Consider the following 27,769-nt stretch of genomic DNA (forward strand, 5'->3'; position numbering starts at 1 on the left):
TGATTCCCATTCACCGCAGTTTCGCTCGGGCTCCTTCTTGCTACACTTGGACAACTGTAGCCTGTCAATCTCACCTCACCTCTGGAACTCAGTCCTTTTTTCCACATTTCAACCAAGGCTGCAACGAGCTCAGGATCTCAGTGGCCGTGGTGGAACCCAAACTGGGCGTCACTAAGCAGGTTACTGCTGAACAAGTGCTGCTTGGTAGCACTGCTGATGATACTTTCAATCACTTTATTGATGACGCAGAGTAGACTTACAGGGAGTAATTGAATTTGTTCTGCTTTTTACGTACAGGACATACTTGGACGATATTCAACACTGTTGGATGTACTGGAGCTGCACTGGAACAAATTGGTTCGGGGTGTGGCTAATTCAGGAGCACAAATCTTCAGCACTACTACCAAATTGTTGTCAGGACCCATAGTCTTTGTGGTATCCAGTACTTCCAACTGTTTCTTGATAACACATAGTGGCCTTTCCGGTGTTGGGGACTTCTGGAGAAGGCCAAGATGAATCATCTACTTGTCATTTCTCGTTGAAAGTTGGTGTGAATGCACAGCCTGTATCTTCTGTATTGATGTGTTGGGCTCCTCCACAATGTTTGTGAAGCGTCCTCCTCCACTGAGTTGTTTAATTGTTCGCCACAATTCATGACTAAATATGTCAGGACTGCAGAACTTAGATCTGATCCATTGGTTAGCTCAGCCTATCAATTGCTGCTACTTCTGTTGGGCCTGCAAGTAGTCCTGTTTGGTAGCTTCACCAGGTTGGCACCTCATTTTTAAGTCTACCCGATGCTGCTCCTCGTGTGCACTCCCGCACTCTCCATTGAATCAGAGTTGATTCCCTATCTTGATGGTAATGGTAGAGTTGGGGATTTGTTGAGCCATGAGGTTCAGATTGTACTGAAGTATCATTCTGCTGCTGTAGATGACCCACAATTTCTCATGGAAGGCCAGTCTTGAGTCATGGTGTGGAGGTGCTGATGTTGGACTAGGGAGGGCAAAGTCAGAAGTCACACAACACCAGGCTTTAGCCAATAGGTTTGTTTGAAATCATGAGCTTTCAGAGTGCTGCTCCTTCACCCGATGAAGGAACAGTATTGAGTTGCTAGATCTGATCTAAGTCTGGCCCAATTAGCATGATGATATTGCCTACAACACAATGGAGAGTATCCCCAACGCGAGTACAGGACTTTATCTCCACAAGGACTGTGCAGTGGTCACTCTGACCGATAGTGTCATGGGCAGACGCATCTGCAGCAAGCAGATTGGTCAGGATGAGGTCAAGTACATTTGCCCTTTCACTGGTTCTTTTGTGTCTTTTATTGTTGTGCTGCCTAGCCACTCATGGTGCAGGACATTGAAATTCCCAACTGAAAGTACATTATGTGCCTTGACCACCCTCAATGCTTCCTCCAAAAGGCATTCAATGTGGAAGTGTACTGATTCACCAACCTACGGAAAACAGTACATGGTAATCAGCAGGAAGTTTCCTTCCCTATGTTTGACCTATTGCCATGAGACTTCATAAGTCAATGCTGGGGACTCATAAGGCATCTTCTTCCTGACCATTTACCACAGTGCCACCACCTCTGCTGGGTCTGTCCTGCCAGTGGGCCAGGTGTTGTGGTAGAAATGGTGTTGACTAAACATTTTTAAGGTACGATGATTCTGTTTGGCTTTTGCCTGACTAGCAATCTCAGCACTAACATCAAAGCCTTTGACACTGTTGTTGTTTTAGTCAGTTACTGGTCCATTTCTTTTTAGAAGTTGGTACAAGTAGAATGGCTGACTGGGTCTTTTGTGAGGGCAATTTAAGAGTCAAACATGTTGTTGTGGGTCTGGAGTCACCTGTAGACCAGTAAGGACAGCAGTTTCCCTTCCTTAAAGGACTTTAGTGAACAACAATGGCTTCATGCTCATCACTTAATTTCCGATTTTTTTATTGAATTCAAATTCTGCCATGGTAGGGTTTGAAACCAGGTCCCCAAAGTATTACCAGGGACGCTGCACTACCATAATACCAGCAGGCTATGTCCTTTCCCTAATGTGTTGTTCCCAAACATCTATTGCTGCAGTCTTTCAAGATGGCAGGGGAAGAAGGTGATGCACAAGCTTTACAAGTAATGAGATGGACAATATAATTCTATGATTCTAATATCTGATCCTGCCTATTGCTATTTGCATGTTCAGATGATTAAAGATGACACTGGCTGAAGGCACTATAGCGACATCCAGATCGCTGTCTTTTTAAAATGTGGCTTTATATAAAGCACTTTTCTCTTTAATTAAGTGTCTGACAAATGACTGAATAAGAATTAAAAGGCCACATCGCACTTGATTGATTGCTACAGAAAATTGCTTAATGAAAGATTAGCTGAGTATTTAGATGTGCTAACAAACACGCATTACAACTGGACAAATATGGCCTGCATGCCCAGCAGAGTACCGCGACTCCCTCAGTCAGGATTATGAATCGTTGCAGAATGTGAGTTTAATTTAAGTCACTGTATTAATGAGCAAAGCGTAAATCGTTGATTTAATTTGGCTGTAATCTGAACTACTTGCTGCAGACAGAGGGCCTCAGGCCAATTTCCAACCATCATCGAGTCATCTCCTCTAACTTGGGGTAGTGGCAGTTGCTATAGTAACGGGCCTCAATTCTTGGTGGGCTCGTGAGGAGGGTTCTGGGGAAAACAACAGAAACAACGTGGGTTTATACAATGCTTTTAATATTTTAGGGAGGTTCACAAGGTGATGCACTTGGGCAGAATAAACAAGGCAAATGAAGAACAGCAAGACTTTTCAGTAAGTTTACCGATGCGTCCAGAGCTACAGTTATGTGGAAGCATCTAGAACCAGAATGACCTGAGCATGTTTGTACACCAGTTCCTGAAGGTAACAGGACAGATGGCTAAATTAGTTAGGAGGGAATATCGATACACCTGTTTTTATTAGCTGAGGCACAGAGTGTAAGAGCAGAGAGATTGTGCTGGAACTGTATAAAACATTGGTTGGGCTATGGATAGAGTATTGTGTTTAGTTCTGGAATCCATATTATAGAAGGGATATGTTAGCACTGGAGAAGGTGTAGAAAAGATTTATCAGGATGTTGCCTGTATTGGAGAGATTTGGATAGACTTGGGTTATTTCTATTAGAACAGGAGAGACTGAAGGGGGACATGTTTGAAATGTATAAAATTATGGGGGGAGGGGGGAAGTAAATGGGGTGGACAGGAAGGAGCGTTTCCCCTTGGTGGAGGAGTCAATGACCAAGGGGCATAGATTTGAGGAAAGCAGCAGGAGGTTTACAGCAATTGTGAGGAAGAACTTTTCCACCCAGAGAGTGGTGGGAGTCTGGAACTTACTGCCTGTAAGGGTGGGAGAGGGGAAACCATCAGAACATTTAGATGTGCACTTGTGATGCAAGAACACAAGGCATGAAATGGGATTGGAACAGCAAGGTTCTTGTTTTCAACTGATGCTAGTCTGATGGGCTGAAGAGCCTTTTGCTGTGCTGTAGAACTCTATGACTCTACAAGATGTTGCAGTGCTGGCTGAATGAGTGTCATCCAGTGGTTGTTAAACTGACAATTTTTTAAAAAAATTATTCATTTTGTGGGATGTGGGCGTCGCTGGCTGCGTTTATTGCCCATCCCGTTGTTGTTTAATTTGTAGAGCACAGATTCCTGCCGAGTCCAGAGCCACAACACTATGGATCATCTTAGCTGTTGTCTGAAATGGCTCAGCAAGTCTCTCAGTTCACGGGCAATTGGGAATGGGCAACAAATACCAGTCTTGCCAACAACGCCCACATCCTCTGAAGCAATTGCTTCTTTTTGTATAAAACCTCATAACATGCGCCATTAATTTAATGACTTTTATCTAAGGCTAGTTCTGCTTAGCTAAGTAATATTTTCGACACTTGCATAATCACGTGGCAGTCACTTCTTGAATGCCATAAATTGGGCATAGTATGAATTGTGAAATATTTTTGCGACTGTGGAATCAAATCGTGTTGGCCAATTGGTAGCAGATAGGCAATGGGTTCAACAGCTTCCTCATTTCCCCTTCCCCCACCTCATCCTAGTTTCAAACTTCCAGCTCAGCACTGTCTCCTTGACTTGTCCGGACTTGTCCGACCTGCCTATCTCCTTTTCCACCTATCCACTCCACCCTCTCCTCCTTGATCTATCACCTTCATCCCCTCCCCCACTCACCCATTGTACTCTGTGCGACTCTCTCCCCACCCCCACCCTCCTCTAGCTTATCTCTCCACGCTTCAGGCTCACTGCCTTTATTCCTGATGAAGGGCTTTTGCCCGAAACGTCGATTTCGCTGCTCGTTGGATGCTGGCTGAACTGCTGTGCTCTTCCAGCACCACTAATCCAGTAATGGGTTTAAGTCCAACTTGTAGCTCAGAATCTTGCCACTGCTGTACTGAGGAGTGTTACATTGCCAGAGGTGCTAAGTTTTGGATGAAATGTTAAACGTATAAGCCCTGCCTACCCTCTGAGTTAAGAGTTGAGAAGATCTCCCCTACTCTCCTGACTATTATTCATCTCCCCTGATTGACACCTAAACCAGATCAGCAGCTCATGGTGCTGTGATACCAAGAAGCTGGCAATCTGATGCTCTGTCACTTGCCATGACTCTGTGGATGCACTTGTGCAGGAGTGGGAGCACGGAGCGACTTCCCCTCCCATTTGTCACAAAGTGCTGACAGCAGCTGTTGTCTGGCAATCTGTTGTCATCAATCAGGAACCAGGGCACTCTGTGCCTGCCTGCCCCACCCAACTATACAGTCATGGAGATGTACAGCATGGAAACAGACTCTTTGATCCAACACATCCATGCTGACCAGACATCCTAACCTAATCTTGTCCCATTTGCCAGCCCTTGGCCCATATCCCTCTAAACCCTTCATATTCATGTTCCTATCCAGATGCCTCTTAAATGTTGTAATTGTACCAGCCTCGACCACTTCCTCTGGTTGTCATTCCACACATGCATCACCCTTTGCTTGAAAATGTTGCCCCTTTAGTCCCTTTTAAATCTTTCCCCTCTCATCTTAAACCTATACCCTCTAGTTTTAGAATCCTCTATGCTGGGAAAATGACCTTGTCTATTTATCCAAACCATGCCCCTCATGATTTTATAAAGCTCTATAAGATCACCCCTCAGCCTTCAACGCTGCAGGGAAAATAGCCCCAGCCTGTTCAGCCTCTCCCTTTTGTTCAAACCCTCCAACGCTGGCAACATCCTTGTAAATCTTTTCTGAACCTTTTCAAGTTTCACAACATCTTTCCTACAGCAAGGAGACCAGAAGTGAATGCAGGGTTCCAAAAGTCGCCTAACCAATGCTTTCAAACCAGCTGGACGATTGATGGCATCTGTGTGTTTCCTTCATTCTGCAAAGGGGGTGAGGACGATGAGGAGGTTTCACAGGCTTCTGCACCCCACCGTCTCACTGTGACTTCTCGCAACAAGACAAAGAGAAAAAGAAATCTCAACTTCCTTCGAGGGTCACACCTGTGATAAATGTCAGTGAAGGGACCAGGTGGCACATGGGTGGCAGAATGCCATGTGTTATGTAAGGTGTGACTCTCCTCATCACTACAGATCACCTGCAGCAGCCTTGCAAGCCTGAGACAGATTTTAACCCTACCCTGCCAGTGAAACCCAAACAGTTGGAATCCAATAATACACCCACGGTGAGCACGTTCCACTTTGACACAGTTGATCATTCATAACCCCACTTCCCAGGCCAAAAAGGACCATTTCCCAGACCAGCCTGGACCTGCTGCCCTTTCAACATACAAGTCTCAGGAGCCCCACGGCCAGACAGCACATCCTGAGTTGCGTCTACCACTCCACTATTTAATGCCACACGACTTTTGAGATCAGGTGCAGAGAAAGATCCCACAGTCTGGACTGTTGGACGAAGAGCTTACATTTGGCATCTTGTTATAAGGGGAAACTTTGTGAGCTATTCACATGCAAGATCTTGGGAAGAAATGCTGCCACCAATTCCTCCAGTAATTCTTGTCACAGGACGTACTCATATTAAATGGCGAAGGATTAAACTCTAATATGTATTTGGCTTAAGGTCGGTTAATACATTACACTAGGTAAAGAAATGTTATTATCTCTTGCGGGATCTAAGACTCGATCTGGGCTGAGTCATTGCTGCTTCATGATTGAGTTACTCCTTCTGTGGGGGTGGAGGACAGAGGTGTTTGTGTGTGTGTGTGTGTGTGTGTGTGTGTGTGAGAGAGAAAATGTGTATGTGAGTGGGTGTGTGGGTGTGTGAGAGAATGTGTGTGAGAGAGAGCGTGTATGTGTGTGAGTGTGTGTGTGTGCATGAGAGTGTGTGAGTGTGAGAGAGAGAGAGTGTGTGTGTGTGAGAGGGAGAGAGTGTGTATGTGTGTGGGTGTGTGGGTGTGTGAGAGAGAGAATGTGTGTGAGAGAGAGCGTGTACGTGTGTGAGTGTGTGTGTGTGCATGAGAGTGTATGTGTGTGAGAGAGAGAGAGAGTGTGTATGTGTGAGGGTGTGCGGGTGTGTGAGAGAAAGGGTGTGTGGGTGTATGGGTATGTGAGAGAGAGAATGTGTATGTGTGTGTGTGCACGTGTGCATGTGTGAGAGCAGGCTGTGCAAGTTTGAGAGCCTATGAGCCTGGAGGCTGTGGAAGGGAAAGCACCAGATAAAATAAGGTTACTGAGCATTGCGGACACAATGGTCTGATGTTCCATGGCAGGATCAAACTCCCCGCGGAGATAGGAGGAGATATTGGAGAACTGTCGCTCAGCCTCTGCAATGTAGAGATCAGCACACCAGACAACAGCACCACCCTTAATGGCAGGCTTAATTACAAAGTCAGGGTTGGATTTGAGAGCATGAAATGAAGTCAGTTCAGAGGGAGATAACCTGGAATGGGTAAAGGGGGACAGAGAAATTGAAGCGACCAATTTCACGTTGACTGAGGAGAACCCCTCTGCGAAATAGTGGTATAGGCTCTTTTGCAGTCACCAGGATAAGCAGATGAAGCTTCAGTTTAATGTCAAACACAAAAGACGTCGCATCCAACACAACAGGACCTCTTCAGTATGGCACTGGTGCCTCAGTTTAGATTTTTTGTGTTCAGATTAAGGAGGAGATAGGTATGCCACTGGATTATATCTCCTCTCCAATGCTCCAGCATATGATTAAAACCTATTGTGGCATCCCATATAATTTAGACCTGGTTAATAAATAAACCTGGAGTATAGAGCATGGCTCAGTGATGGTGACCACAAAACTATCATCAATTATTGTAAAGTCCCATCTGATTCACTAATATCCTTTGGGGAAGGAAATCTACTTTACTTACCTGGTCTGGTTTACATGTGATTTCACAGACACAACAATGAGGTTGACCCTCTGAAATGGCCCCAGCAAGCATCTTAGTTCAAGGGCAATTAGGGATGGGCCACAGATGTTGGCTTTGACAGTGACTTCCACACCCCATTAAAAAGTAAAGTTTGAAAAGGTAAAGTCACCATAGTCCCGCTCTTTCATAAGAGAGATAGGTGACTGGTCGCAAGTCTAACCTGAGGGTGATCACGCCTCGGGTGAGGTTAAGACACAATCTTCACGACTTCACCTGGTGCAGAATTTGAACTCATGCTGTTGGCACCACTCACCAGCCATGCGGCCAATGGAGCAAACTGACCATCTCGTTTACAAGCAAAACAGAAAGATTCACAGGGTTATGTGGAATGGAACCTATCAGATATTCCTAAGAGCACGCCCCAGTAAGGTCAATGGTAGGGAAAACTCAAAGGGCTAAGTTGCCTCCTGCTACTCCCACATCTACTGATCTCATGGTTAGCGTATCTCAGAACAAAGAACAGTACAGTAAGTTTTAGTGATCCGACTCCCCTTCCCACAGCGCTGTTATCCCATTACCTGTCTCGATGTGGCGTGTGCGGTCTCGATCGCGCATGAGGTAGGAGAACTCGATGCACTTCTCGTTGTTGCGGTTTTCCCGGATGCCGAAGCACAGTTCATGGACCAATGTTAGTGCGTTTCGGCACAGCTCTTCCTCTCCGTCTCCAGACATCTCGCCGCAGCATCGCCTTCGAGCGATGAAGGGAAAAGACAACCAGCTGCCCGAGGGGGGGATGGAAGAGGAAGTTGACCGGGTGGGAATGGCTCTCGTTGGAAAGCAAGTCTGAGAGGAGACTCTGCCAGATCCTGGAGAAGACAATCTGCTCAGATTTGGGGACCTTCCTGAAAAGGGGGTTTCGAGTGAAGGTGAAGGGGTTGGCGACCGGTTATCTCCGTGGAAATTTCAATCCTCAATCTTTGGCCGTCACGTCTTAGCTTAGGAGACCCAACTCCTATGAGTGTCCCTTTCTGAATGGGGAAGGAGAACGAATCGTTTGCGGCTGGTTGTGAATAAGCCCCTAACGCACATGGTCTTGACCAAACCTTGGGCCCACACGATGGGCAGGCCTCCAATTAAAAAAACGCCAGATGAGTTCTTCCCTCTTCTCTGCTGAGGAGAGTGGCCAAGCCTTGACCCCCTTCTTGGATCGTGGCTTGTGGTGGGGGGGCTTCTGTGTCCGAGAGGATGGAGTGGCCTCCACGTTCTGGAGTCAGGAGCCTCTGGTTACCCTCCTGCCCTTGCCACCTCGGCACAGGGGAGTCGTGACCCTTCTCATGATCTTCGCTTTCTCAGAGGGCGACAAGGAACTCTTGAATATCTGCTGCCAGATGCGGTTCAAAATCTCCAAGATTCGAGGAACAGAACAAATTGCTGATGCTCCCACTCCCAGTCCTCCTGAAACACACTGCAATTACTGAGCTCTGTTTGCTTTGGAACACAGTTATGATTCCTCAGAGAGATCTCACAAGATTGCCTTCAAGTCCCACTCCCATTATTATTCGTGAAGAAGACGCAAGATGTTCGAAGCAGTGACTAATCTCTCTCAGATTTGAAAGTCATTGTGAAGGTGACCTCTCTGCTTCTCATCCCTGCAAGAGAAAATGAAGCTTGTAATGAACTATGGAAACAAGAAAAATAAGAGATACATTGCTCATTGGTTCCTTCATTATCACATAACACTCAGCTCCCAAATATATCTTGGCCCACCTACACACAGCTTTCATGTGGAACGTCCAAAAGTAGAAATACCATCAAGGGCCAAAAGTTGGAGGGCGTATGCTGAAAGCGATTAGCAAACTATTCATAACCATAATCCTCAGAGTTCCTTTAAAGGGACCCCACTGGGAATGTGGATGAAGGAAATATATAAGGCTCCATTATGAATGAAAATAAGGAAATCAACTGCAAGAATTATTCTCTCGCATTCACGGTGACTGCATTATTAAATGACATTGACTATCAGCCTTGAGGGCAAAAGTGAGGACTGCAGATGCTGGAAACCAGAGTTTAGCTCAGAGTGGTGCAGGAAAAGCATAGCAGGTCAGGCAGCATCCAAGGAGCAGGAAAATCAATGTTTCGGGCAAAAGCCCTTCATCAGGAATAGAGGCAGGAAGCCTCCGGGGTGGAGAGATAAATGGGGTGGGGGGGGAGGCTGGGGAGAAGGTAGCAAAGAGTACAATCGGTGAATGGGGGTGGGGATAGAGGTGATAGATCAGAGAGGAGGGTGGAGTGCATAGGTGGGAAGGGAGATTGGCAGGTAGGACAGGTCATGGAGACAGTGCTAAGCTGGAATGTTGGAACGGAGGTAAGGTCGGAGGGAAGGGGAAATGAGAAAACTGGTGAAATTCACATTGATACCCTGGGGTTGAAGTGTTCCAAGGCAGAAGTACAATGGGGAGTTGAAATGTGGCCCAACATTTCAACTGCCCCTCCCACTCTGCTGAGGACATGCAGGTCCTGGGCCACCTCCACCATCGCTCCCTCACCACCCAACGCCTGGAGGAAGAACGCCTCATCTCCCACCTCGGAACACTTCAACCCCAGGGCATCAATGTTGACTTCATCAGTTTCCTCATTTCCCCTTCCCCCACCTTACCTCAGCTCCAACCTTCCAGCTTAGCACTGTCCCCATGACCTGTCCTACCTGCCAATCTCCCTTCCCACCTATCCAGTCCACCCTCCCCTCTGACCTATCACCTCCATCCCCACCCCCATTCACCTATTGGGCTCTTTGCTATCTTCTCGCCAGCACACCCCCAACCCCCGCCCCCCCCCCCCCCTCCCCCCACACACACACACACACACACACACACACACATATTTATCTCTCTACCCTGGAGGCTTCTTGATGAAGGGCTTTTGCCTGGAATGTTGATTTTCCTGCTCCTCGGATGCTGCCTGACCTACCTTTTCCAGCACCACTCTAATCTAAACTATCAGAATTGAGGGGCTGAATAGCCTACTCCTGTGTTCCATCTTCTCTGCCTTCCTATCCCCTCAGTCTAACTTCAGCCCCTCTCTCTTTCACATGCTGCCTTTCTCCTTCCCTTCTCTATCTTTCTCCTCTCTCTCTGCCCAGCCTTTCAAACACTTTGCCTTTCTACTTCCCTTTCGGTCTCTGATTTCTCCTTTTTCTCTCTCTCTCCCTGCCCTTTCTCTCTGTCACACCCTGCCTTTCCTCTCCCCTTCTCTCTCACTGTTTTTCCTCCTCTCTCCCTCTTTCTCCCTGTCCTCACTCGCTCTCAGTGTCCCTTCCTCTCACATGCTCTGTCTTTCTTCCCCCCTCTATCTCTCTCTCTCTCTCTCTCTGTGCCGTTGCTCTCACAAGCTGTAATTTCCCCTCCTGCCATCTAACTCAATCTCTGTCTTTCCCTGTCACTCTCCAAGCACAGCTTCCACCATTCCTTCCATCTCTCATTTCTTCCTCCTGTGTTTCTCTGTACCCCTCTCAGTCTGAGCTATTTATATGTCAATTTCTTTCAGTATACTCCTCACAGAGGGTATTAACCCCTTCCTACCCTCTCAAGAGTGCTGCTACAATTTTGCGACAGATCATTCATCCACCCTCTCTCCTGCAAGATTTTCAGTGCTTTTATGAAATTAATGAACCTTTATTCTCATTCCACTTCTCCCTCTCAGTGTTTAGACAAAGCTCATCTATCAGTATAAATAATGAACTCTCTTAGACCACTGATACATTGGAATGGTAACATTCAGGAGAGAGCTGTGATGGCATTAGAATGACGAGCAGTCGCTTCCCTCAAATTTGCATTTCTTTTGTAAAATCATTAACCCTTTTGCGCTCTCCCTACACATTGGCCCTTTCTCTGCACAGATTGACACCAGTTCCAATACGGCTGTATGAAACCGCAGAGTTACAGCCATCTAACAGCACAGACACTGGCCATTCAGCCCATCTGTTCCACACGAGCCTGCTCCTCCCACTCTTCTTTATTACCCTCTATCAACATCTTGTTCTATTTCATTCTCCCTCATTTGTTGAACTAGCTTCTCTTTAAATGCATCAACACTGCTCACTCAAATGATATCGAGCTGCTTTCACTTTATTGCCATTCTCTGGATAAAGACTTTTCTCTTGAATTCATTTATTTGTATACTTATGGCTCATAAAAACAGAATGCGCTGGAAAAATACTCAGCAGGTGTGGCAGCATCCGTGGAGAGAAAAATAGAGTTAACACTGGGCCCGACATGACTCTTCATAGAATCATTACGGTACAGAAAAAGGTTGTTCAGCCCATTGTGCCGATACCAACTCTATTATTTAGTCCAGTTCGATTTTGTAGTGCTGAATTCCTGCCTGTCCCCCAGCATTACTGTCCAAAGAGACACCCAAGGCCCTCCTCAGTGCCTCAGTTGAACCTGCTTCCACCACATCTCCAAGCACTTCATTCCATACCCTAACGACTTGCTGTGTGAAAAAGGTTTTTCTCACATTGCCCTGGTTTCATTTGCATCTCACTTTATATCTACGCCCTCTTGCTCTTGCTTCTTTCACAAGCAGAAACAGCTTTGTCCTATCTACCCTACCCAGGCTTCCTATGGTTTTGAACACCATGATCTCCTCTCAGTTTTCTTTCCAAGCGAAACGGTCCCACATTCTTCAATCTATCCTCAGAGCTGAAGTTTCTCATTCTTGGAACCAATCTTGTAAATCACTTCTCACTCTTCTTCATGCATTTGCATCTTTCCTATATTATGGCATCCATAATTGGACACTGTTTGTCGTTACAGTGGCGTGAGTGTTCTCTGTTCTGAGGATTGGTCATACTGGACTCAAAACATTAGCACTGTTTCTCTCTCCACAGATGTTGCTAGACCTGCTGAGTTTCTCCAGCTCTTTCTGTTCTTACTTCCAGTATCCACAGTATTTTGCTTTTATATTCATAGCCCCTGACTTTGGTATCCCCTACATATTCTTCTCTACATCCATACTTTCTCAAACACTTTTGCTCTTTTAAATTCCTGTCAGATCTCCCTTATTTCGTACTAGAGTGGACCGCTTTTCCCCTGATAGTCATAACTGCTGATTTCTGGTGCCATCCTTGCGAATCCGCTTTTGCACCTCTTCTGTCCTCTATAACCTATCCATATCCTTTCAAGAACTCAAAAACCAGAATCTCGTCTGTTACATCCAATCTGGTCTAACCAAAGGTCTGTGTCAATTTAGTATAACTTGTTTTCAATAAAAGCCTGATTAAAGAAAAGAAAGAGCTGGAGAAACTCAGCAGGTCTGGCGGCATCTGTGGAGAGAGAAACAGAGCTAATGTTTTGAGTCCAGTATGACCATTCCTCAGAACACTCATGACACTATAACAACAAACAGTATCCAAGATTGTTGCCACAATATAGGAAAGATGCAAATGCATTAAGAAATGTTTTGCAAGATTGGTTCTTTTATATAATAGATCAATATTGAGTAACTACTAATCATTATTGTGGATGTCTCCTGCTTCTGTCTGTCTGAATGTTTAATTTTCCTTATTTGTTCAAGGGATGTGGGCCTTGCTGGCTGGGCTTGCATTTATTGCTCATCCCTGATCATCTCAGAGAAGGTGGTAGTGATCAGCTTTCTTGGTTAAGGTGCCACATGGGATACTTGCCTTTATTAGTTGAGGAGTAAAGTTTAAGAACAGGGAGGATACGCTCAATCTCAAAATGTTGGTTAGGCCCCACCAATCGTATTGTGTGCAGGTCTGGACTCCACATCATAGAAGAGATGTAATAGCACTGGAGAGAGTGCAGAGGAGATTCACCATTCCTCACGTCCACTCTTCTGCCCTTTCCCTGTGACCATTGATTCTCCTACTGATCAAGAATCTACCTCAGTCTTAAATATACATAATGGTTCTGCCCTCACAGTTCTCTGTGGCAAGGAGTACCAAAGACTCATAACCCCATGAGAGAAGAAATTTCTCCTTATCTCAGTAATAAATTAGCCCCCCTTAATTCTGAGACTATGCTCTCTACTGCCAAACCCTCCTGTGAGGGGAAACATCCTCTCAGTATTTACCCTGTCAAGCTCCTTAAGAATCCTCTATGATTCAATAAGATCACCTCTCGTTCTTTGAATTTCCAATGAATATAGACCCAACCTGTTTATCCTTTACCCATGATACAATCCCTTCACTCAGAAATCATCGTGAACCCTCAAATGAAATAATGTATTTCCTTAAATAAGAGGACCAAAACTGCTTACATTACTTCAGATGTGGTATCACCAGTACCTTGCCAGTAAGACTTCCCTACTCTTACACCCCTTGCAGTGTGGGTTGGTACCTGGGATTTCGATGTTGTGGCTATTACGGAGACATGGGTAGAACAGGGACAGGATTGGCTGTTGCAGGTTCCAGGGTTTAAATGTTTTAGTAGGGTCAGAGGTGGGGGTAAAAGAGGGGGAGGTGTGCTTGTCAAAGATAGTATTACAGCGGTGGAAAGGACGATGGATGAAGACTCGCCATCTGAGGTAGTTTGGGCTGAGGTTAGAAATAGGAAAGGTGAGGTCACCCTGTTAGGAGTTTTCTACAGGCCTCCAAATAGTCCGAGAGAAGTAGAAGAAAGGATTGCGAGGATGATTCAGGAGAAGAGTGAAAGTAATAGGGTGGTTGTTATGGAGGACTTTAACTTTCCTGATATTGACTGGGAAAGCTATAGCTCAAGTTCGTTAGATGGGTCGGTGTTTGTCCAATGTGTGCAGGAGGGTTTGCTGACACATTATGTAGACAGGCCAACAAGAGGTGAGGCCATACTGGATTTGGTTCTGGGTAACGAACCAGGCCAGGTATTAGAATTGGAGGTAGGTGAGCACTTTGGGGACAGTGACCACAATTCGGTGACTTTTACTCTCGTGATGGAGAGGGATAAGTGTGCACTGCAGGGCAAGAGTTATAGCTGGGGTCAGGGAAATTACGATGCGGTGAGGCATGACTTAGGATGTGTGGCTTGGAAAAGTAGGCTTCAAGGGAAGGGCGCAATCGATATGTGGAGCTTGTTCAAGGAGCAACTATTGAGTGTCCTTGATAAGTATGTACCTGTCAGGCAGGGAGGAAAGGGTCGTGTGAGGGAGCCGTGGTTTAATAAGGAATTGGAATCCCTTGTTAAAGGGAAGAGGGCGGCCTATGTAAAGATGAGGCGTGAAGGTTCAATTGGGGCGTTTGAGAGTTATAAGGAAGCCAGGAAGTATCTGAAGAGAGAGCTAAGAGCAGCAAGGAGGGGATATGAAAAGTCCTTAGTTGGTAGGATTAGGAAAAACCCAAAGGCTTTCTATAGGTATGTCAGGAATAAAAGAATGACTAGGTAGGAATAGGTCCAGTCAAGGATAGTAGTAGGAAGTTGCGTGTGGAGGCTGAAGAGATCGGGGAGAAACTGAATGAATACTTTTCGTCAGTATTCAGTCAGGAACAGGACATTGTTGCCGATGTGAATATTGAGTCACAATTAATTAGAATGGACGGCTTTGAGGTATGTAGGGAAGAGGTGTTGGAAATTCTGGAAAGGGTGAAAATAGATAAGTCCCCTGGGCCTGATGGCATTTATCCTAGGATTCTCTGGGAAGCAAGGGAGGAGATTGCAGAGCCATTGGCCTTGATTTTTATGTCCTCGTCGTCTACAGGAATAGTGTCAGAAGACTGGAGGATAGCAAATGTGGTTCCCTTGTTCAAGAAGGGGAGTAGGGATAACCCTAGTAACTATAGGCCGGTGAATCTCACTTCTGTTGTGGGCAAAGTCTTGGAGAGAATTGTAAGGGATAGGATTTATGAACATCTGGATAGGAATATTGTGATCAAGGATAGTCAGCATGGTTTTGTGAAGGGCAGAGCGTGCCTCACAAACCTTATTGAATTCTTTGAGAAGGTGACTAAGGAGGTGGACGAGGGTAAAGCAGTAGATGTGGTGTGTATGGATTTTAGTAAGGCGTTTGATAAGGTTCCCCATGGTAGGCTACTGCAAAAAGTACGGAGGTATGGCATTGAGGGTGCATGAGAGGTTTGGATTAGGAATTGGCTGGCTGGAAGGAGACAGAGGGTAGTAGTTGATGGTAAAGGTTCATCTTGGAGTGCAGTTACTAGCGGTGTTCCGCAAGGATCTGTTTTGGGACCATTGCTGTTTGTCATTTTATAAATGACCTGGAAGAGGGGCTAGAAGGTTGGGTGAGCAAGTTTGCGGATGATATGAAAGTCGGTGGAGTTGTTGACAGTGAGGAAGGATGTGGAAGTTTACAGCAGGATATAGATAAGCTGCAGAGCTGGGCAGAAAGGTGGCAAATGAAGTTCAATGTAGCTAAGTGTGAAGTGATTCACTTTGGTAAGAGTAACAAGAAGATGGGGTACTGGGCTAATAGTCAGATACTTGGCAGTGTGGATGAGCAGAGGGATCTTGGTGTCCATGTACACAGATCTCTGAAAGTTGCCACCCAGGTAAATAGTGCTGTGAGGAAGGCATATGGCGTACTGGCTTTTATTGGTAGAGGAATTGAGTTCCGGAGTCCTGAGGTCATGTTGCAGTTGTATAAGACTCTGGTGCGGCCGCATCTGGAGTATTGTGTGTAGTCTTGGTCACCATTCTATAGGAAGGATGTGGAGGCACTGGAACGGGTGCAGAGGAGGTTTACCAGGATGTTGCCTGGTATGGTAGGAAGATCGTATGAGGAAAGGCTGAGGTACTTGGGGCTGTTTTCATTGGAGAAAAGAAGGTTTATTGGTGATTTGATAGAGGTGTACAAGATGATTAGGGGTTTAGATAGGGTTGACCATGAGAACCTTTTCCCACGTATGGAGTCAGCTATTACGAGGGGGCATAGCTTTAAATTAAGGGGTGGTAGGTATAGGACAGATGTTAGGGGTAGATTCTTTACTCAGTGAGTCGTGAGTTCATGGAATGCCCTGCCAGTAGCAGTGGTGGACTCTCCCTCTTTATGGGCATTTAAACGGGCATTGGATAGGCATATGGAGGATAGTGGGCTAGTGTAGGTTAGGTGGGCTTGGATCGGCGCAACATCGAGGGCCAAAGGGCCTGTACTGTGCTGTATTTTTCTATGTTCTATGTTCTATAAAGTAAGTTCCATTTGCCTTCTGATTATCTGCTGCACACTATGTGGTAGCTTTCTGTGTTGAGTGAACAAGTACCCCACATTTCCCTTTGCTCTGCAGCATTTCTCCATTTAAATAACTTTCATTTGTTCTCCCTTCAAAATGAACAAATTCACATTATACTCCATTTGCTCACTCTTTTAACCAATCAATATCTCCCTGTGAACTGTTTGTATCCCTCTCACACCTTGCCTTTCCATCAATTTTTGTGTCATCTGCAAATTTGGCTGTAATGCATTCATTTCCTTCCTCCAAGTCATGAACCATAGATTGTAAACAGTTGCAGACCCAGCACTGATTCCTATGGAAACAGGGCTACAGAGTTGAACAACTTCTGAGACAATGAAGACAAAGATTAGATTACTTACAGATTAGACTACTTACAATGTGGAAACAGGCCCTTCGGCCCAACAAGTCCACACTGACCAGCCGAAGCGCAACCCACCCAAACCCATTCCCCTACATTTACCCCTTCACCTAACACTATGGGCAATTTAGTATGGCCAATTCACCTAACCTGCACATCTTTGGATTGTGGGAGGAAACCAGAGCACCCGGAGGAAACCCACGCAGACATGGGAGAATGTGCAAACTCCACACAGACAGTCGCCTGAGGCAGGAATTGAACCCGGGTCTCTGGCACTGTGAGGCAGCAGTGCTAACCACTGTGTCACCGTGTAGACTTCTGAGAGAAAGTCCCTGACAACAAAGGTGGACCTTCTAACCAGCCCACCATGACACTCAAACATTGCCTGCTGAAACTCTAGTAGGCCCAAACTCTGTTTTCAGGGATAGTAGGTGCAACTGTCCCAAACCTTCTTCAAGTGAAAATCTCCATGTTTTGGTACACTTTTTAGTCAAGGCATATCTGGTGAGTTGAGAAACTTTCCCAAAATTTGGCCCCTAAGGGTTTATTCCCTGGGACTGAATTGAAAGGGTTGTGCTGAAATGTATTGAATGTTGTCTTGACCACAATTGGAGTACTCAACACATTTCTGGTTGCCTTTTAGAAAAATTACGTACAGCAGCAGAGAAGGTACAGTCAAGATCCACCAGTATGACAACCAGAATTGCAAATATACACCCATCAGAAAACGTTAAACATGCACCACCATAACACAGGATCCTGGGGTTCTGAAATTCAAGGCTCCTGGGCTCTGCAATTCAGACTTATGTGGCTTCATCCTGCAGGACTTGGGATCCATGATACAGAGCTTTGAAGCCCTGTAATGCAGGACTCTGGGCCTTGATAATGTGGGATCTATCACACAAGATTCTGGTCTCTGAAATGCAGAATCCTGGGGATCTGTAACACAGAACTTTGGAACTCCCTAACGTAAGATTCCGAGACTTTGGATTTCAAGATCGCCGTGAGGGCTTTTCCTAGGGACACACACCAAGACAAACATCAAATGCTGCTAGCAGGTCATCGACTCAGTGAAAGATGCTCTTCGGCTTGTCTGACATCCATCGGCTTCCAGCGCAAGCCACCTTGCACAACTGCATGTTGCAAACTGCTGCATTCCAAGGTCCTGGACCGCATCCTGAGGGATGCACTAAAGCCTGGGTCAGCCACTGCAAAGATACAATGGGGAAAGGCCTTCCCACTATGCACTGAGGAACAGTAATCCACATAAAAACTTATGCACTGGAGAATTCTTGACATGGAATGTAAATGTACAATGTAACCATAATCTGAAACAGCAAGAGGAGTGAGTCACCTCATTCTCCGCATTGAACAAAACTGCATTGTTTTATGTAAAGTCAAGTTTGAAGTGTCATACAATGTACTTCTACAAATTTTATGAATGAAGTTTATTCTTGTGAAACAAAATTAACCAGCTGTCTTCCTTTTACCCTGAGAGTCCTCCCGTTTACTCAGATATTTCCTCTTCTCATTGCTTAGGATTCTCTCTCTCTGCCCCCAGCATGCAGAGGAGGTTAGGTCACTGAATGCACTTAAGGCTGAGTTAGACAGATTTTAGATCAACACAGGATTCGGGGTCATAGAGGACTGATAGTGAAACCAAGACCAAAAACTGATCAGCCATGATTTTATTGAATGGCACAGCAGGTTTGAGGGGCAAAATGACCTCCTCCTACTCCTATGTCTTGTTGGGTACACATGAATAACAGGAAAGGTTAGCTCCACAGTGACGCTTTCCTGGTCAAATTATGAGCCCATACTCCTTTCCTTAGTTTCCAGCTGTCGTAGAACCTGAAGCAATAGACCTTGACCCCTAATGCCTGCATTAATCTATGTCTGTGGAACGATTGACAGGACAATGAAAATCATTAACTGCTTCTCTGCCTGTTTGTCATGGACACACCTGTTTTATCAATAAGGTCACAGGTGACATTAAAATTGCTGTTGTGCTAATTAGTGAGGAGGAAAGCTTTGGACTACAATGTAATATAGATGGCCTGGTCAGATAGGCAGACAGTGGCAGGTGGAGTTTAATCCTCAAAGTGTGAAGTGATCCATTTTACGAGAACTAACAAGGCAAGAGAATACACGATGTGTGGTAGGACCTTGGATAGTATAGAGGATCGGGGGGAGCTTGGCGTGCATGTACACAGATCCTTGAAACTAACTGTGTTGGTGAATAAAGTGCTTAAGAATGCATATGGGATACTTACCTTTATTAGTTGAAGTTTTCAATACAAGAGCAGGGAGGTTATGTATATACCATTAGTTAGGCCGCAGCTGGAGTACTGTGTGATATTCTAGTCACAGCACGGCAGGAAGGATGTGGTTGCATTAGAGAGGGTGCAGAGGAGATTCACCAGAATATATCTTGGGCTGGGGCGATTCAACTATGAAGAGAGTAGGTAGACTGGGGTGGTTTACCTTCAAGCGCAGAAGGCTGAGGGGAGGGATTGTTTGAGGTCAGTAACATTATGACAGCCATAGATGTAAAGTCGCCATAGTTCCAAAGAAACGTAGGACAGCTCCCTCATTAGATAGAGAGAGAGAGAGAGAGACAGAGTGGTGGTTTCACCTGAGGTTTACCATGCCTTAGGCAATGGGGGAGATTGAGAAAGAGAGCCCTTCATGGTAAGCTGAGATGGTGCAAGAATCGAACCCACACTGTTGATATCACTCTGCATTGCAAACAACCCTCCAGCCAACTGGACATATGGGGTTGACAGGAATAGACCTTTCTCTTTAGTAGAGGAGTCAAATACAAATGTCTTCATCCAGAGAGTTGTGAATATATGGAACACACAGCCTGAAAAGGATGGTAGAGGCAGGAACCTTCATTTGAGCTATAGGGAGAGGCTCAACAGGCTGGGGCAGTTTTCCCTGGAGCGTCGGAGGCTGAGGAGTGACCTGATAATGAGAGGCATGGATAGGGTAAATGGGCAAAGTCTTTTCCCTGGGGTCAGGGAGTCTAGAACTAGAGGGCATAGGGTTAGGGTGAAAGGGGAAAGATATAAAAGAGACCCACGGAGCAACTTTTTCACACAGAGGGTGGTACGTGTATGGAATGAGCTGCCAGAGGAAATGGTGGAAGCTGGTACAATTGCAACATTTAAGAGGCATTTGGATGGGTATATGAATAGGAAGGGTTTGGAGGGATATGGGCCGGGTGCTGGCAGGTGGGACTAGATTGGGTTGGGACATCTGTTCGGCATGGACGGGTTGGACCGAAGGGTCTGGTTCCATGCTGTACATCCCTATGACTCTATTTAAAAAGCATCTGGAAAGGTTTAAAGGGAAATGGACCAAGTTCTGGCAAATGGGACTAGATTAGGTTAGGATATCTGGTCATCATGGATGAGTTGGACTGAAGGGTCTGTTTCTGTGCTGTACATCTCTGTGACTCAAAATATTTAGATGAGCACTTGAAATGTCACAACATACAAGGCTACAGGCTACATGTTGGAAAATGGGATAAGACCAGATAAGTGCTTGATAACAGGCACAGGAATAATGGATGGAATTGCCTCTTCTACGCTGCAAGATTCTATATTTTAAATTTTTATTAATTAACGGGATGAGGGCGACACTGTCCAGGCAGCATTTATTGCCCATCCCTATATTGCCCAGAGGACAGTTAAGAGTAAACCACATGGCTGTGGGTCTGGAGTCACATGTAGGCCAGACCAGGTAAGGATGGCAGTTTCTTTCCCTAAAGGACATTAGTGAACCAGATGGATTCTTCCAACAATCGACAAGGCATTCATGGACATCATTAGACTCTTAATTCCAGATTTTTATTGAATTCAAATTCCAGTGTCTGTCATGGCGGGGTTCAAACCCGGGTCCCCAGAACATTATCTCCATCTCTGGATTAAACAGTCCAGCGATAATTCAACTCGGCCATCGCCTCCTTCAGGCTCTCTATGACTCTAGACATCCTTGCTCCCTGAGAGGAATGTTGGTAAATTTTGCCAAGGTCTCAACTGGTGAATCAGAATCAATAGGATGGGAGTTGAAGTGTCAATCTAACTCGACACTAACTCCAGTCCAATACTCTGAGTGCAGTGCTAAGGCATAGCTGTCTTTCAATACCTGGAGGCCCAGGCAGGAAGTATAGGCTTGTTAATTTGACTTGGGAAGCATTAAAGCAGAACCTCATGCTGTTTGCTCACCCATGTTTGTACAGAGGGGCATCTTTCAAATTAGATCTTAAGCCCAGGCTACCTGGAATCTTGATCAGCTGGACCAGTGGGCTGAGGATTGGCAGATGGAGTTTAATTTAGATAAATGCGAGGTGTTGCATTTTGGTAAGACAAACCAGGGCAGGACTTAACTTAGTTAATGGTAGGGATCTGGGGAATGTTGGCAGACAGAGACCTCCAGATTCAGGTACACTTTCTTTGCAAGTGGTGCCCCAGGTAGGTTGGGTGGTGAAGAAGGCATTTGGCACACTTGGTTTCATCAGTCAGAGCACTGAACAGGACAGTGGGAAAGCAATTGGGGAAAAAGATTTGGAGGTCCCGGTGTTGTACAGGACATTGGCGAAGCCATTTTTGAGTACTGGTCACTCTGCTAAAGGATGGATATTGTTGTTTCGCCATAGACTCACCAAACCATAGGGGCTGCTGTCTCATTAGAGAGAAGCAACTGGTGGTGATTTAACCTGAGGGCCACCAGACCTCAGACAAGGGAAGAGATTGAGAAGGAGAGTCCTTCATGGTAACCTCAAACCGGTCATGGGAATTGAACCCCTGCTGTTGGCATCACACTATTCAGTAAACCAACAATCCAGCCAACCGAGCTAAACCGATTCCCTGGGCAGATATTATTAAATTGGAAAGGGTGCAGAGAAGATTTGCAAGAATGTTGCTGAGATTGGAGGGCTTACATTATAAGAACAGGCTGGATAGGCTGGGAGCTTTTTCCCCAGAGCGTAGGAGGCTAAGGGGGGGATGTTATTGAAGTTTACAAAATCATGAGGGGCGTAGATAAGGCGAAAAGCTAAAGTATTTTCCCTCAGATGGGGGGGGGGGGAGGGTTCAGAACAAGAGAGCAGAGATGAGAGGGGAAAGATTTAAAGGGACCTGTGGGGCAACTTTTTCACAGAGGGTGATGCATATATTGAATATTCTGCCAGAGGAAGAGGTAGATGTACATACAGTTAGAACATTTAAAAGGTATTTGGATAGATACATGAATAGGAAGGGTTTACAGCAATAAACGTAGGCCAAACGTGGACAAATGGGACTCGTTCAGTTCGGGAAATCTTGTTAACATTGATGAGTTGGACCTAAGGTGCTGTACGACTCTATGTTTGCCCTCTCAGATGCAGGGAGAAGATCCCGCGACCACTATTCAGAAGAAGGGCCTGAGGAGCCAATATCCATCCCCATTCCCATCACCCAATCCCCCCACCACTGCCCCTACAAAGTGCCCTGCTCAGTATAAACTCCTCAGGGGACATCACCAAGATCGGATTATCACAGCTTTCTCTGCGGGGCCTTGCTGTGAGTAAATGGGTTGTTGGGTTTCCTGTAACAGGACTTCAGAAGGTGCCTAATTGGTGGGAAAGCAATTGGGGAAAAAGATTTGGAGGTCCCGGTGTTGGACTGGGGGGTACAAAGTTAAAAATCACACAACACCAGGTTATAGTCCAACACGTTTAATTGGAAATATGCTAGCTTTCGGAGTGAAGCTCCTTCATCAGGAGAAAAAGATGGTTAACTAAATGGCAACTTTTCTTGCTTTCTTTCACTCTTCCTTTATGATTCATCTCAAAGATATTTTTACTACCTACCCAATTAGAGACCACCCATGACCCCTCTCCCTGACAGTTGGCCACAGTCTGTACTCAGGCACAAACCCAACCAGAATTTAACTGACAGCTCTTTTCTGTGAATTCATTGAAGCAGGATACGTTTAATTTCTCTTAACGATTTTGTAGCTTCTCTTTCTTTTTCCAAAACATCCGTTCAGGTGTCCCACAATCTTCAGCTACTTATTTTCCAAAAGAGAAGCCTATTTTGGCTTAGCTCACTCAAGCACAGTGGCTCATTTTGCTTTGTGTTTGCTCCCAACTCGGTTTGATATCTCAAGGATTCTGTGTGTACAGAAATCTTAAGCTCTTTCTTCCCAGCTCAACCTCTGTGCTTCAGCTCACCGGAGCAGCGAGTATTTGCAATGCAGCGTAATCTATTTTTAAAGCCGGTGTACAGAACAGAGGAGAAATTGTCACTTGGCTCCTGAAAATAGATCCGTGGGCCGTCTCACAGTCTACCACCCAGGGCTGGGGCACGTTACCTCATCCACTTTCTCACAGTGCAGCGCTAAGGGAGTGCAGCACCGCCATACCGCCGAAGGGTTGCTAACTGAGGTCCTTCTTGGCTAGGCATTAAAAACACAACCCATCACTCTACTCTGAGTAGGATACATCAGGGATAGGGCTTACCTGCTCAGCGAGGAATGAGACCCACAGCAGCAGCTGCACTAGGAGCCTTGATTTCTCTCCTTGGCCTTAACACAAAAATAGGATTCAAGAGAAGGAGTAGGCCATTTGGCCCCTTGAGCCTGCTCCATTATTGATAAGAACATGCTAACCTCAATGTGGCCTCAACTCCACTTTTCTCTTGATTCTCACCACAACCTTTGACTCCGTTATTGATCGAAACTCTAAATGAGCTTTGAATTTATTCAATAAATCAGCCTCCACTGCTCTCTGGGATGGAGAGACAAACAAACTTCCAAGACAAAAAAAAAATTTCTCCTGTTCAAAGGGAGCCCGGTTATTTTATAAACCATCTCCCCTGTTACCTGCACTGTACCCATCTTATCAACTGACCTCGGGAACTTAAATATTTCAATCTTGTTTCTTTTAAAGTTCATTGGATATACGCTCAAACTCTTCAACTGTTCCTCATGAAATAAGCCCTTCTGCCACTATCCTGGTCAATACGTACCCCTCAAGCAGCATGATTTAAAAATAGTTTCTCAAGAACATTAACGTTTTGCCATTTGTGGGAGCTCACTATGTGTAAATTGGCTGCTGCATTTCTCACACTGCAACAATGACTATACTTCAGATATATTTCAATGGCAGTAAAGCATTTTGACACATCTTAAAAAATTAACAGGAGTGTCCCATGAGTACTAATAATTATAGGAAGGCAAGTCATAGGTATTATGGGGAGTGGAAAAGAAATGGGAAAAGTAGAGTGGGAGGATTCCCATGACTAAGCTAACATTTATAGGAGGTTGATATGCAGTCAGTAATCCCTTTAATGGGAGTGACATTCATGCGGCTAAATGACCTAGGTTCTTGTTGACAAAGTGTTTTGTCTTGCTCTCATCAGGACAATTGCAAGAATGTCACATTTTAAACCTTCACAATCATTCTAACTACAGGAGAAAAGAATTCACTGATTGGTTAACAAGTTGACCTTGATTTGCTGAAGTGTTACCAAGGAAAAAGCAGCAGGCTATAGTGGCCTCCTCAACCTCTCGGATAATTGAAAAACATCCCCAAGGCTTGAACATATTCCTTTTGCTTGCAGAGACTAGGAAATGAATGTATATCACGTCTCGCAAGCATTAATGAGCTATGTTATGAGTTCAACTAGTTATCTTTAATTAGTTTGTGTGTAGTTATTAGCACATTCAGAACTGTTCAGCAATCACTTTTCAATTGTCAGATTGCATCTGACAGCAGATGTTCTGTTTTGAACAGGGACTGTGTACATTTGTACCATTCAAAGGGAAGGTGGAGGATAGCACCCTTGTGTAGTGCTTGCCATGTGCACCTCACTCTCTGACTAATGCTGTGTGCCTTCTGTCAGTGTCCTGCAGCTGTGGTCTCTGTCTACAGACTTAGAGAAATTAAAACAGTTAGTGTATCAGTGCATGACATAGTCCCAGTGTGCATTTTAAACAGGAATAGCTGCTAGATCACTGGTTGGTTCCTGACAATATTCACGTTTACAGTAACCTCCATCTAATCAGCTGATATCGTTAAGTGACAAAGTGAAGACAAATTTGTAGAACACTGGTATTTTTCTTGTTATTATTGGATGTTTACAGTTGAGCTATTTTCTCCTTCCTAATTATTTTACAAATGACCAAACATCATCTTTATCTATGAAGTTTCCCTCATCAACGAGAACCTGCCTTAAAAAGCTAATGTTCCTTTGCAATGTAAGAAATCTGGTAGCCAATTTACACACAGCAGATTCTACAAACATCCATTTAATCATCTGCTTTTGTCATGTTGCACACCTTGGCGATCCTCCGTCCTTGTAGCATTTCTTCAATTCTCATTGATTGTCATTGCATCTTCATCGCTGAAGTACTAAATTTTGGACTTTTGCATCTTAACCTCTTGCCCTCTTTCTCTTTGCTGTCAGACCCCCTCCCCCCGCTTTAAAACCCACACCATTGGCAGTTGACTGTCTCCTCACCCATTGGCTCCCTTGATTGAGACCGGCCCTCTGAGCACCTTGCACTATTTTACTGCATCACTGGTGCTACTTGTGTGAAGTTGTTGTTGCAATCCCCTCGTCACAGTGGTCAGTCATGTGGCTGCTCACCTTGTTAAAAGGAACAAGCTGCCTCCGCATTTCAAGAGGAATGTTTGAGAGCTGGTCTTTTGCCTTCACTCTATGTCTAACGCAACAGCTTTGTTTGTTTTAACAACCTCAGGTCATGGTGAGACATCTTAATTTGTATCCTGTAATTATCCCTCTTCCTGCCCCTCCTACCCTCCTGCTCCATGCTAATTAGTCTCTTACATTTCATCAAGTACAGTCCTTTCTTCTTGTTCTGTTTCCTCCTCTGCTGATTTCTTCCCTTGGGCTCATTATCCACGTGCTGTTATGTGGCCTCCACCGTTCCAGTCTGTGATTTCAGTTCAGCTTTCTCTTCCACAGGATGTTAGCATCGCTGGCAAGGCGAGCATTCCTTACCCATTGAACGAATAGCTTGGTAATCCATTTCAGAGGGTAGTTCAGAGTCAATCACACTGCAGTGGGCCTCTAGGCCAGACAACATAAGGATGGCATTTCTCCATTTAAAATAGGGGAGGCGATAGTAATACAGTAATATCGCTGGACTATTAACCCAGGAACTCGGCTAATTTTCTGGGAACCTGAATTTGAATTCAATTTTTTTTAAAAATCTGGTTTTAAGAATCTACTGAAGACTGTCAAAGCTTTGCCAATTGTCAGGGAAAAGAAAACACCCATCTAGCTCACTAATATCCTTCAGGGAAGGAAATCTGCCATCATCACCTGGTCTACATGTGACTTCAGGCCAACAGCAATGTAGTTGACTCCCAACTGTCCTCTGAAACGGCCAAGCAAGGACAACTATGGACGGGCGATAAATGCAGGCCAGCCAGCGATGCCGACATCCCACATGTGTCCCTGAAGGACATTAGTGAACCAGATGTGTTTATACAACAATCAAAGATTGTTGTGATAGTCATCATCAGCACTCCCTCTAAGTCATGTGACTGATGGTCCTGTCGAAGCAGTCACTTCTAATTTCTCTGGCACTGTCATGCTCAGACCTCGAAGGTCCATGCAGTGATTTTTAAAATAATATTTAATTACCGAAATAACTTGAATTTCTAAATGTCTACACCCTGCCTTCTACAGCAATAAACTGGGCCTCTGGATTACCATAACCAGTGACTTTGCCATTATGTCACCATCTACTCTAAGCTGTGGCTATTGATCGGACTGTCCTCCCCCAATCCAATTCTCACCAGTCTCTCTCATCTATCATGGGGCAGGATGGACAGGGCTTGGTGGGCAATTGGACCTGGTACCTTTTTCCAATCGCTAACCAGGTCACTATATAGTGCTAAGTGTCTACTGGAAAGAATGGCCCTCTTTCCATGCTATAAGAAACTTTGTGACTCTCTATAACTCTGAGGAGGAGGAAACCTTGGCTGATGTCACTTCTTCCTACGCAGGAGACTGACACGTTACTATGGTTGGGGGTTGGTAAGATGGACGGCTGGTTTGCGGTGCAGATTGACACCAACAGTAGTGGGTTCAATTTCTGCACTGGCTGAAGTACTGTGAAGATCCCAGCGTCTTAACCCTGTCACTAACATGAGGTAGGGTGAGCCTCAGGTTAAAGTCACCATCAGTCATTTCCATCTAATGAGAGCAGCCTTATGGTCTTCTGAGACAATGGTGATTTTTAACTTACTATTCTACTGATGGGGTACTGCATTGTTGGACTTGCTGACTTTCAGAAGAGATATTAATTTGAGATCCCACCTGTCTGCTCCGACGGACAAATAATTGAAACCGCAGCAACTATTGTAAACCATGTGGCATGCTGATTCAGTGGTTAGCTCTGCTGCCTCACAGAGCCAGGGACCTGGATTCAATTCCACTCTTGTCTACGTGGAGTTTGCACATTTGCCGTGTGTCTGTGTGGGTTTCCTCTGGGTGCTCCGGTTTCCTCCCACAGTCCAAAGATGTGCAGGTTAGGTGAATTGGCCATGGGAAATGTAGAGTAATAGGGTAGAGGAATGGGTCTGGGTGGGATACTCTTCAGAGGGTCGGTGTGGACTTGTTGGGCTGATTGGCCTGTTTCCACACTGGAGGGATTTGATTTGATGCTATTTTGAAGAGGAGGGAGTTGAGTGCTTGAGATTTGGCAGCGGGGGGGGGGCGGTGGGTGGGGGAAGAGGTGGAGTTCTTCGTATGAGAGAGATCGTGAAAATTGGGTTGTGGAGAGCTGCAGGTCTTTCATGGACAGGTCACAGTCCAGAGGCCGAGTTTAATGGTCT

General features: G+C 45.3%; 1 protein-coding gene across 3 annotated transcripts in view; it reads right to left on the bottom strand.

The window, feature by feature from the left end:
* The window catches only part of syt3 (synaptotagmin III), a 113,399-nt gene that overhangs the window by 71,346 nt on the left and 14,284 nt on the right, over positions 1-27,769 (bottom strand). For 2 of the 3 annotated variants that reach the window (XM_072588770.1, XM_072588768.1), the window contains exon 2: positions 7,954-9,024. In XM_072588770.1, the coding sequence (XP_072444871.1) occupies positions 7,954-8,107 (154 nt within the window). In that variant the 5' untranslated portion in view covers positions 8,108-9,024. Of the gene's footprint in view, positions 1-7,953; positions 9,025-9,142; positions 9,167-27,769 lie in introns of those variants that run through there. The other variant, XM_072588769.1, reaches the window with a different exon arrangement.

Source organism: Chiloscyllium punctatum, chromosome 18 (assembly GCF_047496795.1).
Source record: "Chiloscyllium punctatum isolate Juve2018m chromosome 18, sChiPun1.3, whole genome shotgun sequence".
NCBI lineage: Eukaryota > Metazoa > Chordata > Chondrichthyes > Orectolobiformes > Hemiscylliidae > Chiloscyllium > Chiloscyllium punctatum.